General features: G+C 34.6%; 1 protein-coding gene and 1 pseudogene across 2 annotated transcripts; both read left to right on the plus strand.

Annotated features, from left to right (window-relative positions):
• The first annotated feature begins 4081 nt into the window (after positions 1-4081).
• Positions 4082-12337, plus strand: LOC114734531 (transmembrane and coiled-coil domain-containing protein 4). Of its 2 annotated transcripts, XM_028922148.1 has the most exons (15): positions 4084-4549; positions 4933-5005; positions 5830-6327; positions 6662-6830; positions 6942-7091; positions 7700-7797; positions 7986-8077; positions 8398-8468; positions 8565-8700; positions 10172-10231; positions 10316-10398; positions 10534-10610; positions 11150-11220; positions 11728-11785; positions 11917-12337. In XM_028922148.1, exons 1-15 carry the CDS (start codon positions 4332-4334, stop codon positions 12064-12066), a joined length of 2004 nt encoding a protein of 667 aa, XP_028777981.1. In that variant the 5' UTR covers positions 4084-4331; the 3' UTR covers positions 12067-12337. The 2 variants fall into 2 exon arrangements, with proteins under 2 accessions (XP_028777989.1, XP_028777981.1); XM_028922156.1 differs by lacking the exons at positions 10172-10231; positions 10316-10398; positions 10534-10610; ... (1 more) ...; positions 11728-11785; positions 11917-12337 and adding an exon at positions 9630-9741 and having other exon boundaries at positions 4082-4549.
• A 6743-nt stretch (positions 12338-19080) lies between these two features.
• LOC114734522 (kinesin-like protein KIN-7E) lies at positions 19081-24285 on the plus strand (annotated as a pseudogene).
• Positions 24286-27290: the final 3005 nt, after the last annotated feature.

Genomic DNA, 27290 nt, shown 5'->3' on the forward strand with positions numbered 1-27290 from the left:
GACTAAATTTGGAAGGTGCTTCATTGCATTCTTTAAAATATGTCATGTACATAAGGCATGTTTTACTTCTAGCATAATTTCTTGTAGTACTTGTGCCATAGTAGTATCTTGGTCAGTAAAAACAGCTAGTGGCTTTACATTCTTGTTTGCACACAAAAATGTCTCAAAGAGCCATTTGAAAGTCTCAATGGTCTCATCATATAACAATGTCACTCCAAAAATCACCCCTCTTTTGTAATGATTGAATCTGAAGAAAATTACAAGAGATCTATGATTATTATTTGTGCCATAAGTTTTATCAAGTAAAACAACTTCTCCAAAGCAAGCATAGTTGACCAACATGCGTGCATAAGCCCATAACACATTTATCACTTTCTCCTTTAAGTCCATTTGGTGAGCATGGAAAAAAAAAATAGATTTTTTGCTAATTGTTGTTCAAAATAATGAAATTTACATCTAGCTTCTCTGTATTACATGGCATTCTGCCTCGACTTCCTACATATTAGCTTTTCAAATTGAATGTTGATTTTTTATTAATCCTTGCTTTTTCAGCATTTTCTAATTTGTAATGTTAAGCTGGTGTTAATCCTTGATATAATGCAAGTAGGTAAACAGCTTCAAGAGGTTGAAGAGGATGATTATGACCTAAAAAAACTTCACTTAGTTTATATTTTTAATTTACGAGCTTAACTTTCATTTTAGCTTTACAGCTCGTTCTTGCCTCATCTTTAGGCTTTCTCATTTACACTTCTCGTTTGTTTGGTTGTTTCACCCCTTCCTTACAAACATATAGATAACATGAATATGTTGACCTTTTTTTTTTTTTTTGCTCTTGTTAAATCTTTGCTTTCAAACATCAAAACCAATTTTTTCACCATATGCCATCCAAAATTCTTAGGATGCTTCTATATCATCAAATACAAGATTGAGCGTAGGAGTCAAAGTTATTGCCATGGTTTAAGCCTCCTACGAAATTGAAAAGTATATAATGTTAATTAATAATAAGTGAATAAAATAATTACAGACTGTATACACATACAAATAAATACATTAACTGAAGTGGAGCATACACACACACATATAAACAAATATATTAAATAAACAGAGCATACATACATACCCAAAACTCTCTTGAATCTTTCTTTTCATTAAAATATATACACATATTTGCACAGTATGTCGCTAATCTAGGTGGTTTTTTTCTTCTTTTTTTTTGTCTTTTTAATTCAAATACTCACCCACACATGAAAAGAACATATAAGAAAGAGATGAAAACAGTGCTTTTCCATTGCTATTTTTGCTTCTCCTCCATTCTCAAAACTAGTTCCTTTTTGAATTGACTCAGAATTAACTCATTTTACAGAAAAATTTAAAAAGATGCAAAAGAAGAAGAAACTTATGTCCTTACCAATCTTTAATATTCATCCCCATACATCCCTCTTGTTGAAATTCTTTGAGTCTTCTAAGAAACTTTTTCACTCTAGTACCTTCAACTTTCTGGTGTTGTTGGAGGAAGAAGAACAGAACACGGGAAATAAAAACGGGACTTACTGCTGAATGAAAGAAGGGAAGCATGATTTCATATTAAACGCTGTCGTCTAATTTATGTGACTTGGATTCTACTTTCTCACCCAATGACGTCATTTGTAGGCAACGCACAGTAAGTGAATCATAAAAGCATAGGAGGAAAGCCGCTCCCATGCAAGAGGGGGAAGGGATGATCAATCAATGAGGATGGAAGGAATTTCGAAGTTTGAAATTCAAATATGCCAACTGTGAGTCCTATGGTGGAACTAATCAATGAGGAATCAGTATGTCAATCTAAAAAAGTGCACAAGGCCACAAAAATAGAGACGATATTGGTCATAAGGTTAGTATTGTTCATAGAATAATAAAACGAGAGAAGAACCGAAATGAAAAGGACATTGACCAAGACTTCACACTAATTGTGTTGATCTCTCAACTGTTTAAAGTTGATCTAATAATAAAGGAAAAAACTAGAGAAAAGAGGACAGTGAAAAAAGGGGAGAAGCCCCCCACACCACCGCGTGGCCTCTAAAACCATTGAATTTCTCAAACCTCTATTTTGAGGGCAATAAGACAATTCTTGCATATTATCCTTTAGGCACAAGCTCATACAGCTTTGTGGGAATGAGGTCCAAAAGTAATTTATTTAATAAATTAAAGTTTATAAAAAAGTACAAAAACCCTAACAGTCCAATTTTAAAGTACAAAAGTAGTGAAAATGGAAGAAAGCTATATAACTAAAATGTTCAAGACTCAATTATATATAATTCCCATTCTCATTATAAATTACTTATTTAGATATACCAATAAATGCATTAAATTGATAAAAAATTTTAAATTTACTCTTATTAAATTTTTATCTCTCTCAACATTTATAAATAATTTTCACATTTCCCCTCTCTTTCTTTTCAATGATAATAATTAAATAAGTATAAAATTAAAAAATTATTAAATATTTACAAGTGACTTATAATTAGAATTAAAAATTTTTGCTTACTTGTTATAATGATGGGAGTAGTATTCATCAACTTCCATTATCTCTATATCACCAGCCGGAAATTACAACAAACGCAAGTTAACCATAAATCCAATTTAAATTTATTAAGATATCTTTGTTATTTTGGTTTTAGTCCCCAAATTTTAAACCTATGGTTTTAGTTTTTGAAATTTAATCTATCTTAAAATGTTAGTCCAATGAGGTGTAATGATGTTAAAATCTACTCAAATATTATAAACAACATTAAAGCGGTGATATAGACTTACCATATGACACTTGGATGTTGTGTGGATCATTCTCAAAACGTAACTATTTAGCCCCTTGTTTTTACTTCACTCTGTTCATTTCAGGAACTATTTATTGTGTTGTATTATGTTATTCACACAATATCTAATTAGATATTATTTGGTGAGTCTACATTATTACTTTTAATGTCATTGATGATATTTCAGCAGATTTTAATACCATTACACATTCAAAGATTAATGTTGTAAAACAAACTAAATTCTGAAGACTAAAAACACGGTATTAAAATTTGACAGACTAAAATCAATTTAAATTTTAAGGACAAAAAACTATACTACTACTCCTCCGGTCCTAAATATATGACCCTTATACACTAGTATAAGGGTCATATATTTAGGACCGGAAGAATATTAACTTTTTTTTAACTTGAACAATTTAACATGACTCCTCTTCCAAAGGGCAGACACACACCCCAACCCGCATTTTGGTTCCAGTTAAAATCCAATTGAATTTCACTTTTATTAATTAAACTGTAGTAAATTTTAAGATTGACCAGTTTTTTCCCCCATAACACCGCTTGATAGGCAAATATAATACTCTTCTAAATGGATTTTATATTTAAAAACAGTACTGTAGATACTTCAAAAACAATATTTTAAAAACCATGAATTTCCACAATCCAATGCACAATCATGTGTTCGAGGCTTCAAAAGGCAAGAATAAGGAAGTATTTGGATGAAAACTAATTTTAAAAATATTTTTACAATATACGAAATAAATATGTAAAAAATTTTATTTTATTTTATTTTATAAAAAATACTCTTCCGGTCCTAAATATAAGACCCTTATATTTAGAACCAGGATCTTATATTTAAGATAAAAGAAGTACTCCTCCGGTCCTTAATATAAGACCCAATTGTTGAGTTGGTTTTGGTCCTAAATATAAGACCCATTTATCATATTTATCAATTTTCTCTAAATTACCCCTATAGATACTCTCTCAATCACAATCAAGTAGAAAAATGAGAGGAGGCATTAAGAAAGATGATTATGGTGTTTTAGGAAAAATGTGTCACATTTCTTATAATTAACTAACTTACCTAACTTCCTTAATCTAATCAAATTAGTTAAATAGGTCCTATATTAAGGACCGGAAGAGTATTTTTTAAAACCATATCTTCACGTTACCAAACACCCCCGGTCTTTCTTTCCCCCCAAGTCTTTCTTTCTTTTTGTTTTCTTTTTTCTTTTTTCCTTTTTCTTTTTTTTGGCTTCCGCACAAGAACAGTTCTCATGCCGCAAGCGCTGAAACGGTGGCTTCAGCACGTCAGGCCCGTCAGCAGCGGACACTTTTTGCAAGCAACGGACAACGGAAACAGCACAGTACAATCTTTTAATCTGCATAACGCCGCAAACATCCAAGCTTCGATTTCAATTCCATTCGAATTGGAAGCAGCGATCTCTCTCCTTTCTTACGCTAGGACAACACCAAAATGATGTTCATTCGTCGCCTTCAATTCCACCTCCATCCCTGGTCTTAGAATTTTTGTCAACGGCAGCGATGTTGTTTCTGACGCCGACGCAGAAGTATGCAGCTGGAGCCCTGTTCAGCCTCGCTATTCACCACGCTCAGACTCACCAGACCTGCCCACTAGGTTTCTCCGATGACTATCAACCCGAGGAACGAACTAGTAGCAGTAGCTCCGGCAGTGATTCCGTTTCCGAATGTCCGGATCTTTGGGTCCATGAGAACTCGGGTCTGCTCCGCCCTGTATTAAAGTATGCGCGATCGTTTTCGTTGTTTACTTTGAATTTTACACTGGATCCTCTTCGTTGAGCAGTTATATTTCGAAGGATTGTTGGTGTTGTGTTGTCTGGTTCTCTTACAGTTGAATAAGTAAATTTGAATGGACAAGTTGAATAAGTAAATTTGAATGGACAAGTGTGATCTTTTCTTTTTCTTTCCAGTTTTAGTGTCACACTGATTTTAGTGTTGAAGATGACATGCTTTTCTCATATCATTACTCAAATCCGTAAACTTCTCCTTTCAAGTATCGTACCAAATCTTTGACCCTCTAATTTGTACTCTTTTCACCTATCTAATACATACCCTTATAGCTTTTTTCAATGATGAAGTGGTGTTTCATATTTTCTCTGAACAGGTTTCTAGACATTGATTCTGCTGCTTGGTGTGCGCTTGAAGAAACAGCTGGGTCGGGCCATCCCGTGGGACCAGTATGTCATTTTACATTTTTCTTCGCTCCTAAATAATCCGCTTCATGCAGATACAGTTACCCATACTGAAGTATTTAGGTGTGCGCCTTCTAATAACGTGAAGCTTTTGGTTCAATGTTACTATTAAAATTTGTCACTGGCAATCTTCTACTTGTCTACATACTTTTATTCAGTTGGGGACAGTTCAATTGCTGCAACTATAAGCCTGGGACCTATATGGTTTAATTTACTCTCATCTCTGTTTGCATTCGTATTTGGCAAGCCTTAGATTGACCCACCCAAAATGGAGGTGGAAAACGTTAGCTCAGGCATGTCTGGCTCTCGTGCCTTTCAATTCCATATCCTTTTCTTTTTGGGCTATCTTAGGGTATAAATAAACATGACTAATTCATGTATCTAGAACTATTTTATCAGAACAAGAAATTAAAAAAAAAAAAATTTCAATTGACTTTTGACCTTAATTTATGGCGAAGCGACTGAAATTTTAAATATAAGCAAACATTATAAGTAGACATTGTTTAAAAGATTTGTGTTATTTCGTGTGTAAAAATCTAGAAACAAGAAAATTTTGACATAATCAATGTTAACGTGTCATCATATAGACTGATATTATTGGGGCCACTGCTGTTGTTCTGTCGCTATCTTCTCCATCAACTGCCATGTTGTATTCAGTTTTCTTCTTTCGTTTAAAATTTTCATGCTGCAGAGCGCAACTGCTCAATTCATCATCATCATTTGTTTTTATTTTTATTTCATTTGTGCTTAGTTCTATTCAATGGCTTTGTAAAGCTTCTGCTCAGAGACCATGTATGTGAATGTCACAGTTCATGAGATTACTTTCTGAAGAAAGTGATGATGATTCTTCTACAAATTCAGATCAAGAACTTGCTTTATCAGAAGCAGTTGACAATATGGAAAAAAGCATGGGAAAAAGTGCAGAGTCTTCTAAGTCTAAAGAGAAGCACCGTGAATATGTGAATCAATGTCGAGAAAAATATGTAACTCCTCATGTTCAATCAGATTCTGAGAACCTAGATGTGCATTTGGAGACTCGTCAGGAGACAGATACTCCTCTTCTTGACTGTACTGACCCACATAAGGGATTTACTGATAATATGATTGATGAAAGACCTATTGAAGAGGTAGCGGTGCTTAGCTATCAGAAGAAAGTGTCAGTTCTGTATGAGCTTCTCTCTGCTTGTCTGTCAGATTTGGATGAAAATAACAAGAAATATCAACGGAGAAGAAAAGGTTATGATGCTCGACATCGTGTGGCACTGCGGTTGCTTGCAACTTGGCTTGATATCAAGTGGACAAAAATGGTTTGTACACTGGAACTTTCAGCAGACAATTTTATGTTTATCTGACAATATCTTTTTAGGAGTTGAGGAGACCATGAGAGACAAGCCTAATTGTTCTCTACTGTGTCTAATGTCATAATAGCTATGTCAGGAAGTTATTTTCACTGCAGTGATAATCATTTTTACACTTGATTTCCACACTTTTCTGATCAAGTTGAGCCTAGCACTGTATGTTTATGATTAACGCTTAAAATTGCCACTTTACACACTTCAAGTTGCCATTTTCCATGTTCCCTCATTCATGGGTTCCACTTTCATATCTTTTAGTGATGCAGATGAATATTTCACTTTGCAGGAGGCCATTGAGACCATGGTTGCTTGTTCTGCAATGGCCTTTGTTAAAGAGCAAGAGTTAAAGAAAGAAGAAGCAAATTCAAGAGAAAGCAAGTGGGCTAAATGGAAGCGGGGTGGCATCATTGGCGCTGCTGCAATAACTGGAGGAACCTTGTTGGCCATTACTGGTGGTATGTGTCCCTTAATATCTTTTCAACCTCTAATTTGAAATATTTAGTTTGCAAATGAATCAATTTCTTGTGCATTTGACTGGTTGCTAACCTATTTTAAGCACTCAACAGGGTTAGCTGCCCCTGCAATCGCTGCAGGGCTCAGTGCATTGGCTCCTACTCTGAGCACCCTGGTCCCTATAATTGGAAGTGGATTTGCTGCAGCTGCTAGTGCTGCTGGAACTGTAGCTGGTTCTGTTGCAGTTGCTGCTTCATTTGGAGGTATATATTTGGCTACGTGTGCCTTGATCTGCAGGAATTTACTAAGTCTTCTTGAATCTTGCCTCAGGATGGTATAGAATAACTCTTTCTTTGTGAGTTTATTGTGTTTATTAAAGATATGATCAGGACTATGAAATTCTTACATGTTCATGTGTCTTAGAGGTGTATTTTTGTTCAACACAGTGTTCTAGTGCACACTCAAGATGGTGGATCTTGAGCTCCTGTGCTGCTTAGCTGATACTGTTATTCTGTATAAGTAAATAAGTTGCAAAGGTGGTGATTCCTTTGTTGCTGTATATAATTGATTAACAATTTCACAGTTACTGGAAGATAATTGGAACTAATCTACATTAGAAACTCTTTATTTAATCTTACTTGTGAAAAAGAAATTTTACAAAGTCTATCTGTCGTTTTGCATTAAACTCTAAAACGGACTAGAGAAGTGATGCCTACCTATTAATACCTGCCATATCCTAAAGGCAGCCCCCATGACCTTCATTCATTGTATTTATACGTTTCTATGATGCGTTTGACATCTCTAGGATTCTTTCCTGCAGTTAATTATTAGCAATTCATGTATTTAATTCTATTAACACCTTTTCTACCAGCTGCGGGAGCTGGTCTTACTGGGAGCAAAATGGCCAGGAGAGTTGGCGGTGTTGATGAATTTGAATTCAAAGCTATAGGAGAAAACCATAACCAGGGCGTAAGTTTTTATAGCTTTCATGTTCCACCACTTGATGGCATATGATTCTTCTTCCAGCATCACGGATTGGTCTTATGATCTGTTGGCATGTGTGTTGATTTTACCTTTCCTTTTATTTTTTATCAAGAAATGTTTCTACACTAAGCTTAGGGTCTTGAAATTAAATTATTTTTGAAATTCCACTTCAGAGGCTAGCAGTTGAGATCTTGGTCTCAGGATTTGTTTTCGAGGAGGATGATTTTGTAAGGCCATGGGAAGGGCAGCATGACAACTTGGAAAGGTACATATTTTTACCGTCTTCCTCCTCCCTACTTGTCCCCATAATTATGAGTAAGAAATTAAAACATTATATAATTATGAATATATATCCATTATCCTTCATTGTCGTTTTCACCTGCCATGGAGTAAGGAAATCAATGGAGGTGATTTCAGCATGAGTGATTGGTGTTCTTGCAGTGTATCCCTTGAAGTTCTTAGTACAATGATATTAAATTGTATATTCCTTCATTTTGTGTTGATTGGATGATATAATTTATGCTCTCATGGCTGGTGAACCCAGCAAAACAAATGACTTTTAACTTGACCTTGCATAAAATCCAGGTATGCACTACAGTGGGAGTCAAAAAATCTGATAGCTGTCAGCACTGCAATTCAGGATTGGCTTACATCAAGTGATGGGATTTGATCTCTGACTTATAATACTATTGAGTTAGTAGTACAATAACCAGAGTTGAGTATGATATCAATATTTTTGCCATCTTCTGTAGGATTTGCAATGGAGCTGATGAAGCAAGGGGCCATGATGACTGTATTAAGCACACTTTTAACTGCTTTGGCTTGGCCAGCTACATTACTTGCGGCAACTGATTTCATAGATAGTAAATGGGCAATTGCAATTGACAGGTTTACACCTTATACTTCTTGATTATGGCTAGAAAAACACACCTTTTAATGCAGTGGGAAATTGATACTTGCTCTTTGTTAATCCTTATCATGGATGCAATTTAAGGGTTTGAATTCTTTTAAACTGGAAGGGATGAAATTCATTTGTTCATCAAATATTGTGATATTTCTTGAATATGAAGAAAATGAATTGTGGAAGTTGAAAATTGTATTTGACTAATGTAAAATAAGGTAATAGAGAGTTTTTCTTTTGTAGATGTGTTAGAACATGCTATTCCAACTCTCCAAGCATATGGCTTGGGATTCATAATCTGACTGTGCATTTAATTTTACATTTACCATTATACAAGGCTTGTCTTTTAGGCGAACTCTTCTAAGAGCTAGATGTCATATTATCTAAAATCTATTTTTTGTATCCTGAGTTTTGGTGTCATTTTTTTAATTCTCCATACGTTAATTATTTGTGGATCTAATTCAGAAACAATGGCGCATGTATTGGGTGGCTACTTTCTTCTGGAACTACTTATTTGGGTTCTGGGTGAATTGATCGTGTCTTTCGACTTTTGGGCACTTTCTCATGATAGAGGGGATAGAATTTAATGGCAATATGCAGTTCATTTCATCCTGTACCTAAAGATTATTTGGTCATAGTAAATGCCCCCCCACCTTGAGGAGTGCCTTTTGCCCGAAATGTGAATGGGATAGGATCATGTTGATGGCTTATTCTGGATGTGCTGCTTGTGTTTCAGTTTTTTAGGGAGTTTCATTATGCTATGCAGAGTGATTGAGACACTTTTTTTTTGCTTCGTTTTGGTTTTTTATTTCCTATTACTCACTCTGTTTTTGGAGGTTATATATTGTCCTCCTCCACGACCTAAGTGCACTTTCTCTCTCCCTTCTCTGATGAAATTTATTTTTCTAAATGAAAGGGGCTATATTTAAAGTGAACAAAAACTGCATTTTGGATGAGAATGTGACATGTTATGGTGAAACAGAAAGGCAAAGATAGGAGAAGGGTAAGGGAAAGGAGTTTTATTTTTTATTTTTTATTTTTTGGGGTGGGGGGAGGTTGGAGGAAGGAAGGGGAGAAGGGAAGCGACAAGAGAGGACGCCAGAAGAGAGAGAATCTGATACTCGGGTATGCACAAACAGGCAATCTCAAATTACAACCTTATTTCCTTATATAGGAATTCCTTGCTACTAAGTACCAACGGCTAGTTCATTACTAACTTCCTCAGCTGACATAACTACCTTGTCAATTTCTCTTGTCTTTTGTTATTAATACATCAGAATGACTTGAGAAATTTCAGGGTGGTCTAGCCTCCCAAGCATGAACCTATTTATCTTTTCTTTTATATGAAAGGCTGTGCAGGATGTGACGGCTTCATTGTCCCAGAAAAATTTTGTCATGAGCAGTTTTTCATCCTTAATTCATAAGCAAATCCCTGCTTATCTAAATTTTGCTTTTCAGATCAGACAAAGCAGGAAAGCTGCTTGCTGAAGCACTGTTAAAAGGATTGCAGGGGAATAGGTACTAGGCTAATTTCAAGTTTTTCCTTGTTAATTCAGCTTTTCAATAATTTTGGAGCAACATTTCTGTTAACCTGAGTTTCAGGCCTGTGACACTCATAGGGTACTCACTTGGGGCACGAGTTATTTTCAAGTGTCTACAGGTTTTGGCTGAAACCGAAAGCAATGGTAAGTAGCACTGCTTGCCTACCCCTTTCTGTTTTCTTAGAACTTCAACTCTAAAAATTTCTAACCAATGGTTTCACGTACTTGAGCAATAGTCACCTTTCGTTGATTTAAGGTGCTTGTTCTGTCTATTGGCAGCTGAACTGGTAGAAAGAGTTGTTCTTCTTGGAGCACCCATCTCAATCAAGGACGAGAACTGGGAAGCTGCCAGAAAGGTGATTTCATTCTTCTTTTTATAGCACCTTATTTGGCTTTACTTTTATGCCAATGAGGCAATCCGTGCTGTTGGACACGGGGCTTAAACTTAAAGTGGTGAAAGTGTATTAAAAAAACGAACAAGGGTAACAAAGAAGTGTACAAGGCTGTCTTTTAACAGTGGATGAGGTGTCTAGATGTCAAAAGGAAAAGGAAACCCACAACTAGTTGGGGCACCTTGGGTCACATGTAATATGCGACGGATGAGAGGGTACAAGTTGTTACAGGGGTATGTTTGTGTGTGGGTTATGTTAACCAGAGGAAAGGTCTTCAATGAGGGGAGATATGCTGGCCTCTTGTGAGCCACTCAGTGTTTTTGTTTTCTCTCTTTCCGCATCTTGTTTTCCTTTTGCTTTCTGATGTGATATCTTAGGCTGTGATTTATTCTTCCATTTTATACTGTTTGGGCGGAGGATTGCTGTTTTATTTCTTAAATATTATCAGATTGTCAGAGGTTCCATCACATGCTTTTTAAGTTTTTGAATTCTGTGGTCCACAGATGGTAGCAGGAAGGTTCATAAATGCTTATACTAGAAATGATTGGATGCTTGGAGTTGCTTTCCGTGCCAGGTACTTGAAGATGTAGATTGATAGAATTTCTGCAGAGTTGTGGATATTTCCTTTTGATCCGCAAACTAATTGACCACTTGTAATTTTAAAAAGTTAACCTCAAAATAAGAAGCAAGCTAATGTAATTTAGTCAATATTTATTTTTTGGAATGCTTCTTTATGCCAAGTATTGGACAAGGCATTCCAACTAGAGATAAGCATGAGAATAATGTGTCCCTCTGTGTGTTGTGAGAGAGAGAGAGAGAGAGAGCAATTGTCCCATCTAACTATGCTTGTTCAATTTGTATGTTTTCTTCATAGTTTTGGGTAAGGTACTTCAACTTAATAAAAGCGTGAGAATGTTTGTGTGAACTGATTTTGCTTGTTTAATTTGAATTGTATTTGTTTCTACAAAGTTTTCTTTTTGGAATGGAGTGTTATGGGGTTATAGTTATATGGCTCCAGAAAATTTACAGCGATTAATCTGTTAGGCAGAAAGTATAATTTAACCCTTTCATTTTTGAGCAGTCTACTTACTAAAGGATTAGCTGGAATCCAGCCCATCAATATTCCTGGGATCCAAAACGTAAGATGTCCATCCACCTTCTGTTAACTACTATTAGAACTTGAAAGTTGCTATATACTGAGATCTTGACGCATTATTATCAATCGTCGGAGTTGGATCTCAGACAAAATATGTGATATTTGGTTTTGCAGGTTGACGTGACAGAACACATTGAAGGCCACTCTTCTTATCTATGGGCTACGCAGAATATCTTAGATCAGCTTGATTTGGATTCGCCTTATCCTCTTTATAACAACATCCTTTCGCGTCCAGTATCTTCTCCCAGCTGTGACGTAAATTAGTGAGATTGCTCGAACACTTGTAAAGAAATTACATCTTGTTTTAATAAAGAAATGAAAAGGCGTGGGGCTTCTTGTGTAATCATGTTGTTAACCGTACTTACCCTGCAAGTAGTTTTACTGAACGTGAGAAAAGTGTGCATTTGTTGAGGGAAAACGAGTGAGATATCTAAGGGCAAATCCTTCTTTTTCTTCTTGTATTAACGAGACGTCAGAATAGTCACCTGTATATTCTTTTTCTCTGCGGAGTTTCAGAAGATTTACTTTTATATTACGCTTTGTGGAGATTTACACCATATTTTGGAGTGGGGAGAGAAATCAAAAGACTACAGCTATGCCTTGTAGGGTGATTCGTGCCAGGCATTAGAGTAACTATGTTACTTCTGGTCCTATAATAAGGACTTTTAACATATTTCATAGTTACATAAACTTGCGTATGACCTCATCTTTAAAAGTTTAAATTAAGGATCCTAATCTTTTATATTTTGATTATTAATTTTCCATTGTCAAAATTGCTATTGAAATTAGCGGATTTTGGCGATGTCAAAATTTTTATATTTTATATTATATATTATGTCATTTGAAAAAATAAACGTGACATTTTGATATGTAATTTTAAGTAATTTTATACTTTTTTATTTAAAAAGGAGGGGATAAAATAAATATTTTAAATAATTTTTTAATTATTTAAAAATGTTTAAAATTACGTGTCAAATTGTAAGTGTTTTATTTTTTTTCAAATCATATGGCATGTAAAAAAAAATAAAAATTTTGATATAAAAAAGCATTAACTTTAATGGTAATTTTAACGGTAGAGGATTACTAACCAAAACATGAAGTCTTAGGGTCCTTAATTTAAAGAGAGAATTCTAAAAAAATATATTTAAATTTAAAAAAATATCTTCAAATTAGTCTTATATCCTATTAATATTTCTTTTCTTCCTAGTATTCCTAACTAATTAACTAAAGAATAAAACTTAGGTTTAGTTAATTAGGTTCGTTATATCCAGGTATCCAATTGGCTTCTGCCACCTGTATTAATTTTTCCCATAAGCAATTAACCCCAAATCCACTGCAAGTCACGGTTAGTTCTGGAAAAGATTTTTTTTCCCTAAAAAAAAAGACAAAACAGACTAGGGCGTCTATCGGGGCAAGGAGAGGTGAAGGCTAATTGACTCTGGCGGCCGAGGATGGATCCATGATATGATCTCAAGTTCTTAATATAAAATCTTATTTAATTTTTATTTCGGTTTTAAATATAAGATCTCAATCTATTTTGTTTTTATATTTGTATATTTTCTCCCAAGATAATCCTTCTCATAATGATAGTTTTAGCTAACACATTTGATTAATAAGGATATTTTTAAAAAACTGATACCTATTTATTATAAATGACTAATTTAATTTATTTTCTTAATCTTTTACTAGCTTTTATATTTAGGACTCGAACTAATACTTGAGAATTCTAAACCCGTCCCAAAAACATTTTGGAAAGCCTGACGCTTTAATTGCGTTCCCTTTTGGGGCAATGGCTGTAGAATAGGATCTTGGCATGGTTTTCCTTTGCAAATACGGACAGTGCCGCAGCCATTACTAAGGTTTTTTGGTTAGTCGGGAACATTTCATTTCACACGCTTTAAGTCGGGAACATTTCATTTCACCGCTTTAAGCCAAATGCTATTTCCTTCTTGCCTGGACAGATTTAGAAACTAATTGTAGGAATGTTTTGTAGTGGCAATGTAATTGATCTATTAGAATTAAAACATGTAGTGGCAATGTAATCGTAGGACATATTCGAATTATTTAGAGAGAAGCTCTAGAACTAGAAGCCGAAGGTAGGCGAAGGATCCTAGAATTCACATCACAGTATTTATCTCTTTCTCTCCATCGTTTTTTTTTTTTTTTGATGGGGCTTATCTCTCTCTTCCTTCCCACGTCTCTATTATATGAGTTGGGACTTGGGTCAATTTGCTCAATCTCTTCACACGCCAGAATACCCACTGCAGATCCCAACCTCCGCGACTCCCGTTCTGTCTTTTATTAAGAAAAGAAAAGAAAGTTTCCTGGAATTAACGGCTGCTTAACAGTGGATTTGGGGAAGCTGAATGGATAACTGGATAAAATGCACGACCTAAGTCTTGTCCCTGACTATTAGCTACTCCGATTTTTAATATAAGATCTTATTTGACTTTTATTTTGGTTCTAAATATAAGATCTTAATCCATTTTGTCTATAATATTTATATATTTTTTCCTAAAATAGTTCTTCTAATAATGATAGTTCTAATTAACACACTTGATTAGCAATGATATTTTAGGAAAGACAACACTTATTTATTACAAATAACTAACTGAACTTAATTTTTTCAAATTAATCAACTTGCTCTTATAATTAGGATCGAAAGTAGTAATTGATAATTTTTATTAAGGACGATTTTCACATTTAAAAAAATAACTAATTTTAAATAATTTTATTAATTTATATAAAACCATGACATGATGAGTAATAGCAACATCCTGTGCAGCACATCTTGTGGCCAATCATATGGAAATTGAAGCTGCCTCCAAGAATCAAGTTTCTCTTGTGGAAACCCTGTTGCCTGCCGCTAACTGTTTGAGAAGATGTCACCTTGCCACTATTAAGGTTCGCTTTTTCTGTTCAAGCAATGATGGGTCTTAATAACACTGTTTCTTTAACGTCCTCTTGTTAGGGTATGCTGATTTGGTAGTTTCTCAAGGATTAACGCTGATATGCATCCCAGTCGGAATCTGCTTCAATGGCTTCAGTTTTGGTTACCATAATGAGCCTACTGCGTGGCTTTTCGCTTTTTGTTTTAAGGTAATACTCCTCTGATCCTAATTATAAGACTCAATTGACTTATTTGAGGAAATTAAAGAAGTAAGTTAAGTTGGTTATTTATAATAAATAATGTTTGTTATTCCTAAAATTCCTTGTTAATTAAGTATATTGGCTAAAACTATCATTATTAGAAGGATTATCTTGGAAAAAAATGCATAAATATAAGAGACAAAATTGGGTCTTATAATTAGAACCATAAAAAGTCAAATTGGGTCTTATAATAAGGACCGGAGGAGTAATTTTGTATCCTTAAAATTTGAATCATTTTAATTTTAATTCATCAAATTTTAAGCATGTATCTTTAGTGTATGAAATTTAACCCACCTTAAAATGTTAATCTTCAAGGGTGTAATAGAGTTAAAATTTGTCTTATCATAAATGGCGTTAAAGTAGTGTTATAGAATTAAAGTAGGGTTATGGACTCACCAAATAACACCTAGTTAAATCATATATGGATGGCATAAAGAAAAATTATATAGAGAGGGATAAGTTCTAAAAAACACAGCACAGTATAATCGTTCGTTATGTTCTGTTTTCAAAATTTGTTCTTTTTTTTTTTCCTATTATATATCTACATAAGATCTAACTAGATGCTATCTAGTGAGTCCACATTACTATTTAATGCCATTTATGACACTTCGACATACTATAACATCATTACACCTCTATGAATTAATGTTTTAAGACAGATTAAATTTCAGAGATTAAAACCATGAGTTTAAATTTGAGAAAACCTAAATTTCAAGACCAAAAATTGTATTAACTCTTCTTTTCTATATGTTTGACTCTTTGCGATTTGCATAGAATCAAGTGTGTTTTTCACGAAACAATGCACCCCTAGCCAAGTACTCCCTTCGTCTCTTATTATAATATCCTTTTAACTAAATTACACGATTTAAAAAAAAGTTAAAATTAGTTAAAAGCAATTAATATGTGGTAAATATTTTTTTTTTCAAATATACCCTTATATATAAATGGGTAAATGTGAGAGAATAATAGTGAGATAAATGAAGAAAGAAAATATATTAAATGCATTAAAATAGGGGTAAAATAGGTAATAATGCATTAAATACTCAGACAAATTCAAAAAGGATCTTATAAAAAAATAGATCCATTTAGAAAATTAGATCTTATAATAAAAAACAGAAAGAGTAATTTCCATGGCAGCCACCAAAGCTTCTCCTACCACTACATAACCACATAACATAAAAAGTGGCACCCTCAAGTTTTAAAAGGAGATAGTCTGAGATTATTAATGTAATGCCCTAGTAGAACATCAGCTTCATAAATTGTAATCATTGGATGATACTCATTTGGTCTTATTTATAAAGAACTTCCAACATATTTCACAAAGACCAAGAAAAACCTTAAACTTTATTAACTCTTATTTAAAATTTAGTCATTTTTCAACTTTATCCTTATTTAATATATATTATACCTCATGTAAACAAAATCAATACAATAATAAATGAGGGGTAAAATTATACATATATATAAAAAAGTTTTCTCAGTGCCCTATAAATAAGATAAAAAATTACCTTCTTTCTCTGCCTTATAAATAGAACTAGATGAGTACATTTTTATTTACAAAAACCACTTCCTTCCAAATGACAAATTTGAATTCAAATTTTGTATTAATTTCTATACTTAATATAACAGCTAATTTAAGTATATTAAAAAAGTTAGTTAAGTTAATTATTTATAATAAATATGAGTTGATTTTCTTAAAATACTTTTTTAAAATAATGACTACCCTTAGATGAAAACACTTTCATATGTGTAATCAATAAGGATACTTTAAAAAATGAATTATAAATTTTAGAGAAAAAATAGACTGAAATCTTATATTTAGAACTAAATCCAATCCTTAATTAGCTTTTATATTAACTACTAAGAACAGGGGGTAATAAAATAGAATGGATGGTGGTTGCCTCCAGCTATTAGTCTGGACCATTTGCGGTTGTAGTTACTTGCAGTTTTGTGTGTAATACCTCATGTACTTAATATAAGATCTGACTGATTAACTTGAGTAAATTAAAAAAATTAGTTAAGTTAGTTATTTGTAATAAATAGGTTTGGTCTTTTCTAAAATACTTTTGCTAATCATGTGTATTAACTATGTATTAACTAGACCTATATTTGATGAAATATTTAACATGTGCAACTACGTACTATAAGGTCTATCTTGGAAAAAAAAAGATAACAAATATAAGAGACAAAGTAAATTGAGTAGATTAAGAAAATTAATTATTTTAGTTATTTGTAATAAATAGATGTTGTTTTTTCTAAAATACTTTTGCTAATAATGTGTATTAGTTAGAACTATATTTGATAAACCATTTAACATGTGCAACCACTACAAGCTAAGAAGGAACTTGAGAAAAATGAATAAATATGAAAGACAAAGTGAATTGAGATCTAATATTTAGGACTAAATTAAATATCAAACTATCTCTTAATAAATGTAGTAATAATTGTAATATATGTGATGGTTTTTTCTTTTTTTCTTTTTTTTTTTTTGAATGTATGGGTTGTTTTCATGCATCATTACCCTTGTATTTCGTCCTTTTTAAATTTTCTCATATTCAAGATACCTTAAATCTATAGGAGCAACATGGTTGCTTGGTAACTTGGTTATTTGACGCACGAGGTGGGAACCATGCTTTCTGGATTTTCTTGTTATACTTTTGTTTTTTTTAATGTGAAATTTTCTGTTATTTAAAAAAAATGACAATACATACTATAAATTTTTATATTTTTATAGTTTCAAAATAACCTACTTTTAATTGCGAAAAAATAATATACATAATATCATCATATACTCACATAAATCTAATGCAATCAACCAATCTAATTATGAACAATAAGTTCTTAATAGTTAAGTTAATAGGGGAGAGATGTTTTATAAATAGATGTGTAATTTATAAATCAATAATATAAATATATATATATAGAGAGAGAGGTTGGCAAAATATATATAGTACATTATTCACTTTATATCCCATATTGTGATATACTATTGATTTGTGAAGCATGGACAGGGTAGTAACATTGCGTCTCACCCATTAAATACTAGCGCCTAGCACTAGCGCGGTTGGTTCTGGTTTTCAAGGCTAAACATATATATAGCAAAGGCAAATTGAGAAATGAGAAGGTGACGCCATAGCCTCTCCTTCTCCTCATAATCTACAATGGTAAAGTCACAGAAACACTGATATATCCACAATGCATCCACGTACGTAAACACTCGCATTGAGATACAGAGAGAGAGAGGTATCGTCGAGAAGGAGGGTTTTCTTTAGCTTTCTCTCTTTTCGCTTTCAATTCATCATTCGCCAGCAGCTCTGAAATTTCTGATTTGATTTCGAGATTTATTATCGTCTGATGTTTCTGGTTTGGGTGTAAGATCGCATTTGCATGAGATGGATGGATGTTTTTATTTCCAAATCATGCATTCTCTTTTATAATCTATGTTGGACATTTGACTTTGAGCTTCTACTTGTTTGTTCTTCCCAACAACCCCCATAATGTACAAACAAACTTCAAAAAGACAATCATATATAATAAAGTTATTTTATGATCATGATTCAAATTCTTTCTGGAGAATCTGTTTACGCTGAGAATGTCGCGAATTTTAGTTATCTGAAGCTTCGGTTTAAGACATGTCCTCCATGAAATCAAAACTTGTGATGATAGATTTTGACTCCCAGATTTTATCTCAGTATAACGTGTCGATCATATCATTAGAATCCGGTTTCAATTCAGATAACTCTCTATTGATTCCTAGTTGATGAAGCGTTTTGGATGCTATACAGTTTCAAGTGGGCTTTGTTTAAATTTATGATGATCAGATTATTATCATAAGTCTGGAATTTCGTCTTCAGTTATGTTTTCGATTTGCAGTGGGGCCTTAGTGAAGAAATTTCTCTTCAATTCTAATTTTCTGTACTCCATGTGAGGAAGGAATTCAGAATCCGTACTCTAACCATCACATAAAACTAAGAGCTTGTTTTGATTGGCCGTTGAGAATTGATTTTGCTCTAACTCTTAATTAGTCTGTTGCTGTAGATAATGGTCCAGGGCTGAAAGTTCGAGTGGCCCTTGTGTGCCGCACGGTTTTAACGGAACTTGCTTTCCCAAGCAACATGAACGTGAAAAATGGGTTCTATTGGTAGAGAGGAAGCAATGCGTGGCTTGACTGACAGTGAGGAGAGAATTATTGTTTCTGTTCGTCTACGGCCCCTGAATAGCAAGGAACGAGCCAGAAATGATGTGTCGGATTGGGAATGCATCGATGATACTACTCTCATATGCGGGAACAACCTTTCAGCCTCCGATAAGTCGCTGTACCCAACGGTATATACATTTGGTACGAAGGCACATGAAAGTCCAGTTAAATTTGGTTCATTTCGTTTAATGCAGCCTTGGCTTACTTAGAGATATGATTTAATTAACTGGGGGAATAAGACCAACAGATTATAACTAACGGTCCACGTTAATCATTGTGCCGTAACATGTTGTCCACTTAATCATAGATGAAGCTGATGGTACTCTATTGCTCTTTGTATATGACAAAATGGTTGGCCTTTATTCCATCAAAATCATGAATGAAATAACAAGTTATTTTACCTCGTTTGACCTTGTTCACTTTTGGCTGCAGACAGGGTATTTAGACCCGACTGCCCCACAAGTCAGGTGTACGAAGAAGGGGCAAAGAAAGTTGCTCTTTCCGTTGTTAGTGGCATCAACTGTGAGTTTCTTTCCTCGCACCGTCATTATTTTCCCTCCATGAGCATCTATAGAGCGCCGATATTTACTCCTTTTTTCAACCTCCCTGCCCTTGTGGGTGTTTGATATTCTATTTTATCAGCAAGCGTCTTTGCGTATGGACAAACAAGCAGTGGAAAGACATTCACAATAGGTGGTATAACCGAGTATACCGTAGCAGACATTTATAACTACACAAAACAGGTAAATGAAATTTGATGATATCATGTCATTTCCTTTCCTTTTTCAAACCATATCCTGATCAGGTATTAATTGCTTACAGCACAAGGAAAGAGAGTTTGTTTTGAAGTTGTCAGCAATTGAAATCTATAACGAATGTGTGAGGGACCTTCTCAGTTTAGACAGTACTCCACTCAGACTTCTCGATGATCCAGAGGTGAAAATCTTTTAACGTGTTCCCAAAGAGTTTCTATATATTTGTACACTATATTGACAATTGGTCATTCAACCAGAGGGGAACAGTTGTAGAGAAGCTTACCGAGGAAACTTTGATTGACTGGAACCATTTTGTAGAACTTCTTTCTTTCTGTAAATGTAAGGATTAGTATGAAAGATTCTGCTTCGACCTGGTTGCTGTGACTATTTTTCTAAATCTCTTTCTTTCTGTCTCCTCTTAAATTTTTCACTCGCTAAGCTGACCACATAGCTAACCTTTTTGTGGTTGTATTTTTGTAGCTCAAAGGCAGGTAGGGGAGACATGCTTGAATGAAGCAAGTTCTAGATCTCACCAGATACTCAGATTAGTATGTTTATCTTGTTGCATAGTTCAGAAGTTAGAACATTTTGCAATTTTATATGACATACACACTTACAATTTCCTAAATGACGCGACTATTTAGACAATTGAAAGTTCTGCACGTGAGTTTCTAGGAAATGGCAATTCAAGCTCTCTTGCTGCTTCTGTGGTACGACATGATTACTCAGATTGAAAGAAAATGAACAAAAATCAAATTATTATGTCAAAGAACGTAACTATGACATCAAAATTTAACTTCATTTTCTTGATGCAGAATTTTGTGGATCTTGCGGGAAGTGAGCGTGCATCCCAGACATTACCAGCTGGCACAAGGTTAAAGGAGGGCTGCCACATTAATCGCAGTCTATTAACTCTGGGAACTGTCGTCCGCAAACTCAGGTTAGCTTGTCCTATAATTTATCAGGAAATATGAGGTTGTCAATTGAGGTTTACTGATCCGTCTAATGCCAGCATTCCAAAATGATACATAGGTTGAGTCAAAGGTGAGAAGTTAAATTTTTTACCAGATATATGAGGTTGGTTCTTGTCAAAGGGCATTTCAACTCACAAGGTTAAGTCCCATGACTAGTTCATAATCTCTTATGGAATCCCTCACATGGAAGTGAGGCTTTAGGTATGGACAAAGCAGAGGTCCTTATATCTTGTGTTGAAACTTTATCCTACTAGAAAGAGTGAGAGAGGCAAGAACCGATCTCTGGGTCATAGAGACTTCAATATCATGTCAGAAATCTACTTCAACTCAAACGTTAAGTAAGGCTCAGATAGTTTTGCTATCGTAAAAAATATTCAATTTTGTTTAAATACTTTAGAGGGCAGCCACATTTTTATGCATCCATTGCTAGAGTGCAATAATTTGTGATTCGCGAATTTTTGTTTCCAAAATTCCCTGAATCAACCATAATTATTGACGTCTGATATATTGAAATTCTTGTATCTTCTTTTCTTTATTTTGTTTCGCTTTATCAAAATTTGTTTTAGCAAGGGGAGAAATGGACACGTTCCGTTCAGAGATTCAAAGCTTACCCGCATACTGCAGTCCTGTTTAGGAGGCAATGCTAGAACTGCAATAATCTGCACTATAAGCCCCGCACGAAGCCATGTTGAACAAACCAGAAACACCCTCTTATTCGCAAGTTGCGCCAAAGAAGTGACCACAAATGCTCATGTCAATGTACTGATGTCCGACAAAGCATTGGTTAAGCGATTGCAAAGAGAAGTAGTTAGACTAGAAAGTGAATTGAAAAAGTCACATTCAGCCTCCTTTACACCTGATTCTGCAACACTACTGAGGGAAAAAGACCTCGAAATTGAAAAGGTATGGAAGACAACACCAATTATTATACAGATCAGACGGCAAACAAAGTGTCTTACATTGACATTTCCCAGTGATCAGTCCCTGTGAAATAGCGTTAAATAACTACAGTAAAAGGATGACATAACTTGCCATGAAATATCCATTTTGTCAGCCAATTTTCGTTGGTCGTCTTCATTATTTTTTTGTGGGGCAACTTTGTGAATACACACAGTTTCTTATTATAAGGTGTGAAAACAAGCGTGTGCTCTATACAAATAAGGACGATGCTTTCTACCATACATGTCACTTTTGGGCTGTAACTGCAGTTAAAGAACGAGGTAGCAGAGCTGACAATGCAGCGTGACCTTGCTCAATCTCAAATCAAGAATATGCTTCAAATGGTTGGAGATGATGTGTCTTCCCCAGAATTGGTAAGTATCTTTTCCTAAAATTAAAAAGAAAAAGACGGTCTTCATCATCTAAATTTCTGGCCCCTTCTCCAGGAAAGTTTGGATCCTCAATATCCTAACTTACGTGTACGTAATTCATGGGACTTGGATGATAAAGCACCGGAGACACCAAATTTATCAATTTTTCAATACACGGAGAGTGTCAGATCTTTTGAAGCATTTCCCTTTTCAGACGAACACAGTCTTAGTTCTGATGATAATTTGTTCCAATTTGCTGACTTTGAACTTAATTTGCCCCGTGTAAATTCACCTTCAGTGCTATCAGTTACAGATTTTGATGTTGAAAGGAATGATTTGAATCCCAAGAACATGGAAGAACAGCACGATGAAAGTTTAGAGGGCAGTTGTATAGGAGCTATGTGCAGTAAGTCGGAAAACAACACATTTACAGATTCAAACCCTGCTGATGCAAACCCAAACCCGTACAGTGATTCTAATGCGTCATCTCCTTGGGCAAATATCGCTATCTCAGGACTGACTCAAGTTGATCATAGAGACGAAGCAAATATGGATTTGTTTTCGCCCGGGTTGTCGAAGATGGCCAGAAGCAGAAGTTGTAAAGCAAGTTTCATGACAAATCGATCTTCATTTTGGTTTGAGAAGGAAGAAATGATTGACAACACACCCCGAACGGCAATTGCGGGAAACTTTACAGGAAGACCTGAGGGTCATGTTCGTCAACTAAATTATAATAACAATGCCGAGATGCTGCCAATAAATGATTCCGGGAATTATGTCGTGAGTGCTTCCGTTGACGTACAGAACGTCAAATCCTCCGCTGACAATGAGAGGGACAGAGAAAGTGCTTCAGCTACTGATAGTAAAGAGAAGGAAGAGGAAAATCATGAAAAATTAGCAGACCATGAGGTAAATTTCTTCAGTTCATCTGCTTTCATTTCCTTCTTTCAAGTTTCATCTTCTACTTGGTTCTGTTGGCGGCCGTTGACAGTCAGATTAGTTTTTACACGTAATTAAGGATCGTTTTACCATTGTTCTAGATAGATTTTATTAACTAAATGTAAATGTGGGTTCCGTAAGTGCTCAGAGTTTGAGGTTGAATAGCATTATTCATTATTCATTTATTTATGAATTGTTGTGCAGTTTGGTGTGGATTTTATATAGTATATTGAGTTTGCTTAAGTATGCATGATAGGCTCCCGAGACAAGATTGGAGTGCATCGTGCCTACCAGGAATTCTGAAAATTCTGGCTTGGACGCAATGCAATATGATGATCGAGGTCACTTGGACTGGCCTTCAGAGTTTTATAGGCTCCAAAAGGAGATTATTGAGCTCTGGCATGCCTGTAATGTTTCTTTGTACCACAGGACATACTTTTTCCTTCTCATCAAAGGGGATCCGTCAGATTCTATTTATATGGAGGTGGAACATAGGAGGCTGTCTTATCTCGTGCAAAGTTTATCCCAAGGTAATAAGGAGGGAGAAAACGGACGAAGGCTTACCCTTGCTTCAAGGTATCATTTCAAAAATCCAGGCCAGGTTGAATTCTTTTCACCAGTTCATTCACTACAGCATAATGGAGTCATAAAACTAGGCATAAATCTTCTAAAAGTAACACATAAGAGGTTTGTATAATTTACTCTAGGAGAACTTTGTGAAGTTTTTAAAATAACGTAAAATGGGTGTAATTAAATTAAATTAAATTCAGATGAGGTATGCATTGGTTTTGAATAGAAATGATGGACAAGTGAATGGTGAATGCAAACACAGTGGGAGAAATCTGGAAAGGGAGAGGCAGATGCTGAGCAAGCAAATACGGAGAAGGCTGAGAAAAGCGGAGAGGCATAACCTGTACCTGAAGTGGGGGATTCGTCTGAGTTCAAGGAAGAGGAGGCTGCAGCTGGCTCGCCGCTTGTGGAGCGAAACACAAGACATGGAGCACATCAGAGAGAGTGCCGCAGTTGTGGCCAAGCTTGTTGGTGTAGTCCCGCCTGAGCGTGCTTTCAAGGACATGTTTGCCCTCAATTTGGCCCCACCACTCTCCCCTCCCGCTCCATTTTTCACTTGCGCTGCCACTATCAAGCATATTTTGTGATTCTCTCTTTCACTAAAATGTACCTATATAATAACACCGGCAAGCTACTTAACTTGTTTGTTAGCAAATCCAAGGTGGTGGTGGAGAGACAAGTGACGACAATTTTAATTTCAAGACAATTGGCCAGCAACTAAGTAATTAATTATCAATGAACCTGCTATGTACTTACTAATATCAGAAACAATGATCATTCACTCTGGTGAAATCAGCAAAGTTCTATTTGGCGGAATCAAAACCAAACGTCAGACCCCACCTCAACTCTTGCCGCAGCATTCACCTTAATTAATATAGTTTCGGTCATCGCTATTCACGTATCTGGAACAGCAAATGACCATTAAGTAAAAGGTTCAGTTTTTGCACTTAAGAAATACGAGTGTATACATAACATAAAATCTATAAAAGGTCCTAATAGAACAAGGTGGCTCGCCTCTTTCAAACCTCATGCCAAGCCACAGTCTAATTTCCATTATTAGTTGCAGGGTCCGCTCCACTTAATGTCAGTCGCAGGAGACTTAAAGCATGCATGCGATGAGACGATTATAGTCCACGAGTGTCAGTAAAGAATATACAACGAGAGGTGAACAATATACACCTAACTATTGTCTTGGAAAAAAACTCGAGATATATACCTATTACCTAACGGGAGCAAGACCGGTAGAAAGATGGGCATATCCATCGAAGAGATAGATAATAGGATTTGGCCTTAGGGTTAATGCCAGTGCTAATGATGACCGCAATGATCAAACCATAAATACCCAATTAACACACGAGCCATGTTACAATAGGCACTTCAGATTTCATCACAGGTTCCGGCCTCATGACGCCCCCATGCCCTAAACATCAAACAAAAGCAACCAGTCAAATTTGAACAATTCCAGATCAATTTGACGAGGGCACCATAAAACTGGAGGCCGTAGTGTTCCCCCGAGTCTGATAAAAATTACATTTGGTACTTATATTTTAAAATTCGAATTATTAGAGAGGAAAAAATATGTAAATATCAATATAAATTTCCTTTTTTTGATACAAATAAATTTCCTTTTCTTTTTAGTTTCATGATTTTACCAATACTTTACATTTATCATCAATCTCATTTATTAATAATAAATATGAAATTTTTGTCTCTAGAATGAAAGGAAATTTCAATAAAAGAAGTCGTATATTATTTTTATTTTGAGAAGAATATATTACATACTGCTGACTAAAATTCAGTGTTTATTGTAAAATGCATATGAGTAGTAATAATGTATTGGATTTTTTTTTGGGTTAACTTATTTTACTTTCACCAATAAGAGTTAATGCAATTGGCAAGAAGTTAACTCATAATTTATAAAGTTATAAGTTTGAATTCTACTATCGAAGTGTTCTTTGAACATGAATGTATACCCTAATTCTGGTAAGCTTCCAAAACCTGACTAACTTAGACTTTTTATTAATCTTTTTCATTAAACTCAACTACCCTTAGAGATAACATTTTTAGATAAAAAATTAAAAAAACCCCAATTATTAGTCTGAATCAATGGTGACACATCCAATATATAAGAAGAAAAAATAATTAAAAAAGAAAACCAAATATAATCTTTTGTATCTCTTTTATGGTTACAATGGTCCACCCCCTACAAAAAATAAAAACTATATTGTCAAAAAGTCCTATATTTTTTTAATCTATAATTACCGCTGGATTTGTCGGCAGTCACCTGAATTTTTGTAAAAGTTAAAAGCTTCACATCTTTTCACACCACATAGATGGGCACAAAATGAGTTGAACGGCTGCAAAGATTATATATTCTCATGTTTTATTGGATACAACCCCAAGTATTTTATTTGGTGGAAATTTCTTCCGAATTATTCATTAACAGAAGTTAAATTGTACTATCTCCAATCATTTTTATAAAATTATGTTAACTTCTTTCTTACTATTAAGAAAATTAGTTCAGATCAGTTAATATAGAAGAATTAGAAATTTCTAAAAAAAAAATCTCTTAAGTTAAAATCCCTCCACTATGGGGAAGGGGGATTTTAAAGTGTCTATATAAAAAATAAAAAAAAATATTTAAATTAAGAGTAAAAGAGAAAAGGACATCTTAAAAATAAGTAATAATGTCAATAAATTTTATCAAAATGTTATATCAAAATTTGACGAGTGGAATCTTATAAACATCATTGAAAAAATGTATAGTTTGAGAATATTCCTCCATTACTCGATTCAACTATCCTTTTGCCACATTTACTTCATCATAATTTTTTTCTATTAACATGTCAAAATTTTAAGCATCTCAGGTAGTTCAGCTACGAGTGTATTCCAATTCCTATCATAGTTCAATTCTTAATGCATCAACATGTTAAAAGTCAACTCTAAAAGTCTCCTGCCTGGATCAAACATCGGTTGTTGGTCAGTTGGACTCCTTGCAATGGCTCGCAGCAATTTCTCAATTTTCAAATGAGGAAAGTTTGCACAAGTCAGCGTTGGATATGTGACCTTGTGAAGTTATAATATCATCCTGTTGGGTTACTGGGGTGTTTGGATAAAAACCAAACCCCATTTCAGAAGTGCTTTTACGGATTACGAAGTAAATATGTGGAGGAGATTACCTCGTTTTGCGGAAAAGTGCTTCTAAAACCATGGTTTTGGATTTCCCAAACACCCCCGTACATCTAATCCACTTTTGGTGGATTAGGACCCAAGCCTAATACAAGCAGGACTATTTATGTGAATAACAAAAGATACGAGTCTAGAGAGGGAAATTTCTTTTTGAAATTCAAACTCCTGTGTAACTACCAATAAGTGGAATATAGGATAAGATTAGTTTTTTTTTTTTTTTTGGGGGGGCGGGGGGATGGGTTAGTTTTCTATGTGCCCAAGAAAAGGTCTCCGATAACTTTTCTTTTGAAAACATCTCCTTTCTTAATCTAAATGGTATCATTTGCTGTATAACAATGTATAGTGCTCGTTTTGTGATTCTAAATCACGTGGGCATATCAGATTGTTTGTCGATTTGAAGTAC

Source organism: Neltuma alba, unplaced genomic scaffold, assembly GCF_004799145.2.
Source record: "Neltuma alba isolate B1F8T4 unplaced genomic scaffold, ASM479914v2 tig00002638_pilon, whole genome shotgun sequence".
Lineage (NCBI taxonomy): Eukaryota > Viridiplantae > Streptophyta > Magnoliopsida > Fabales > Fabaceae > Neltuma > Neltuma alba.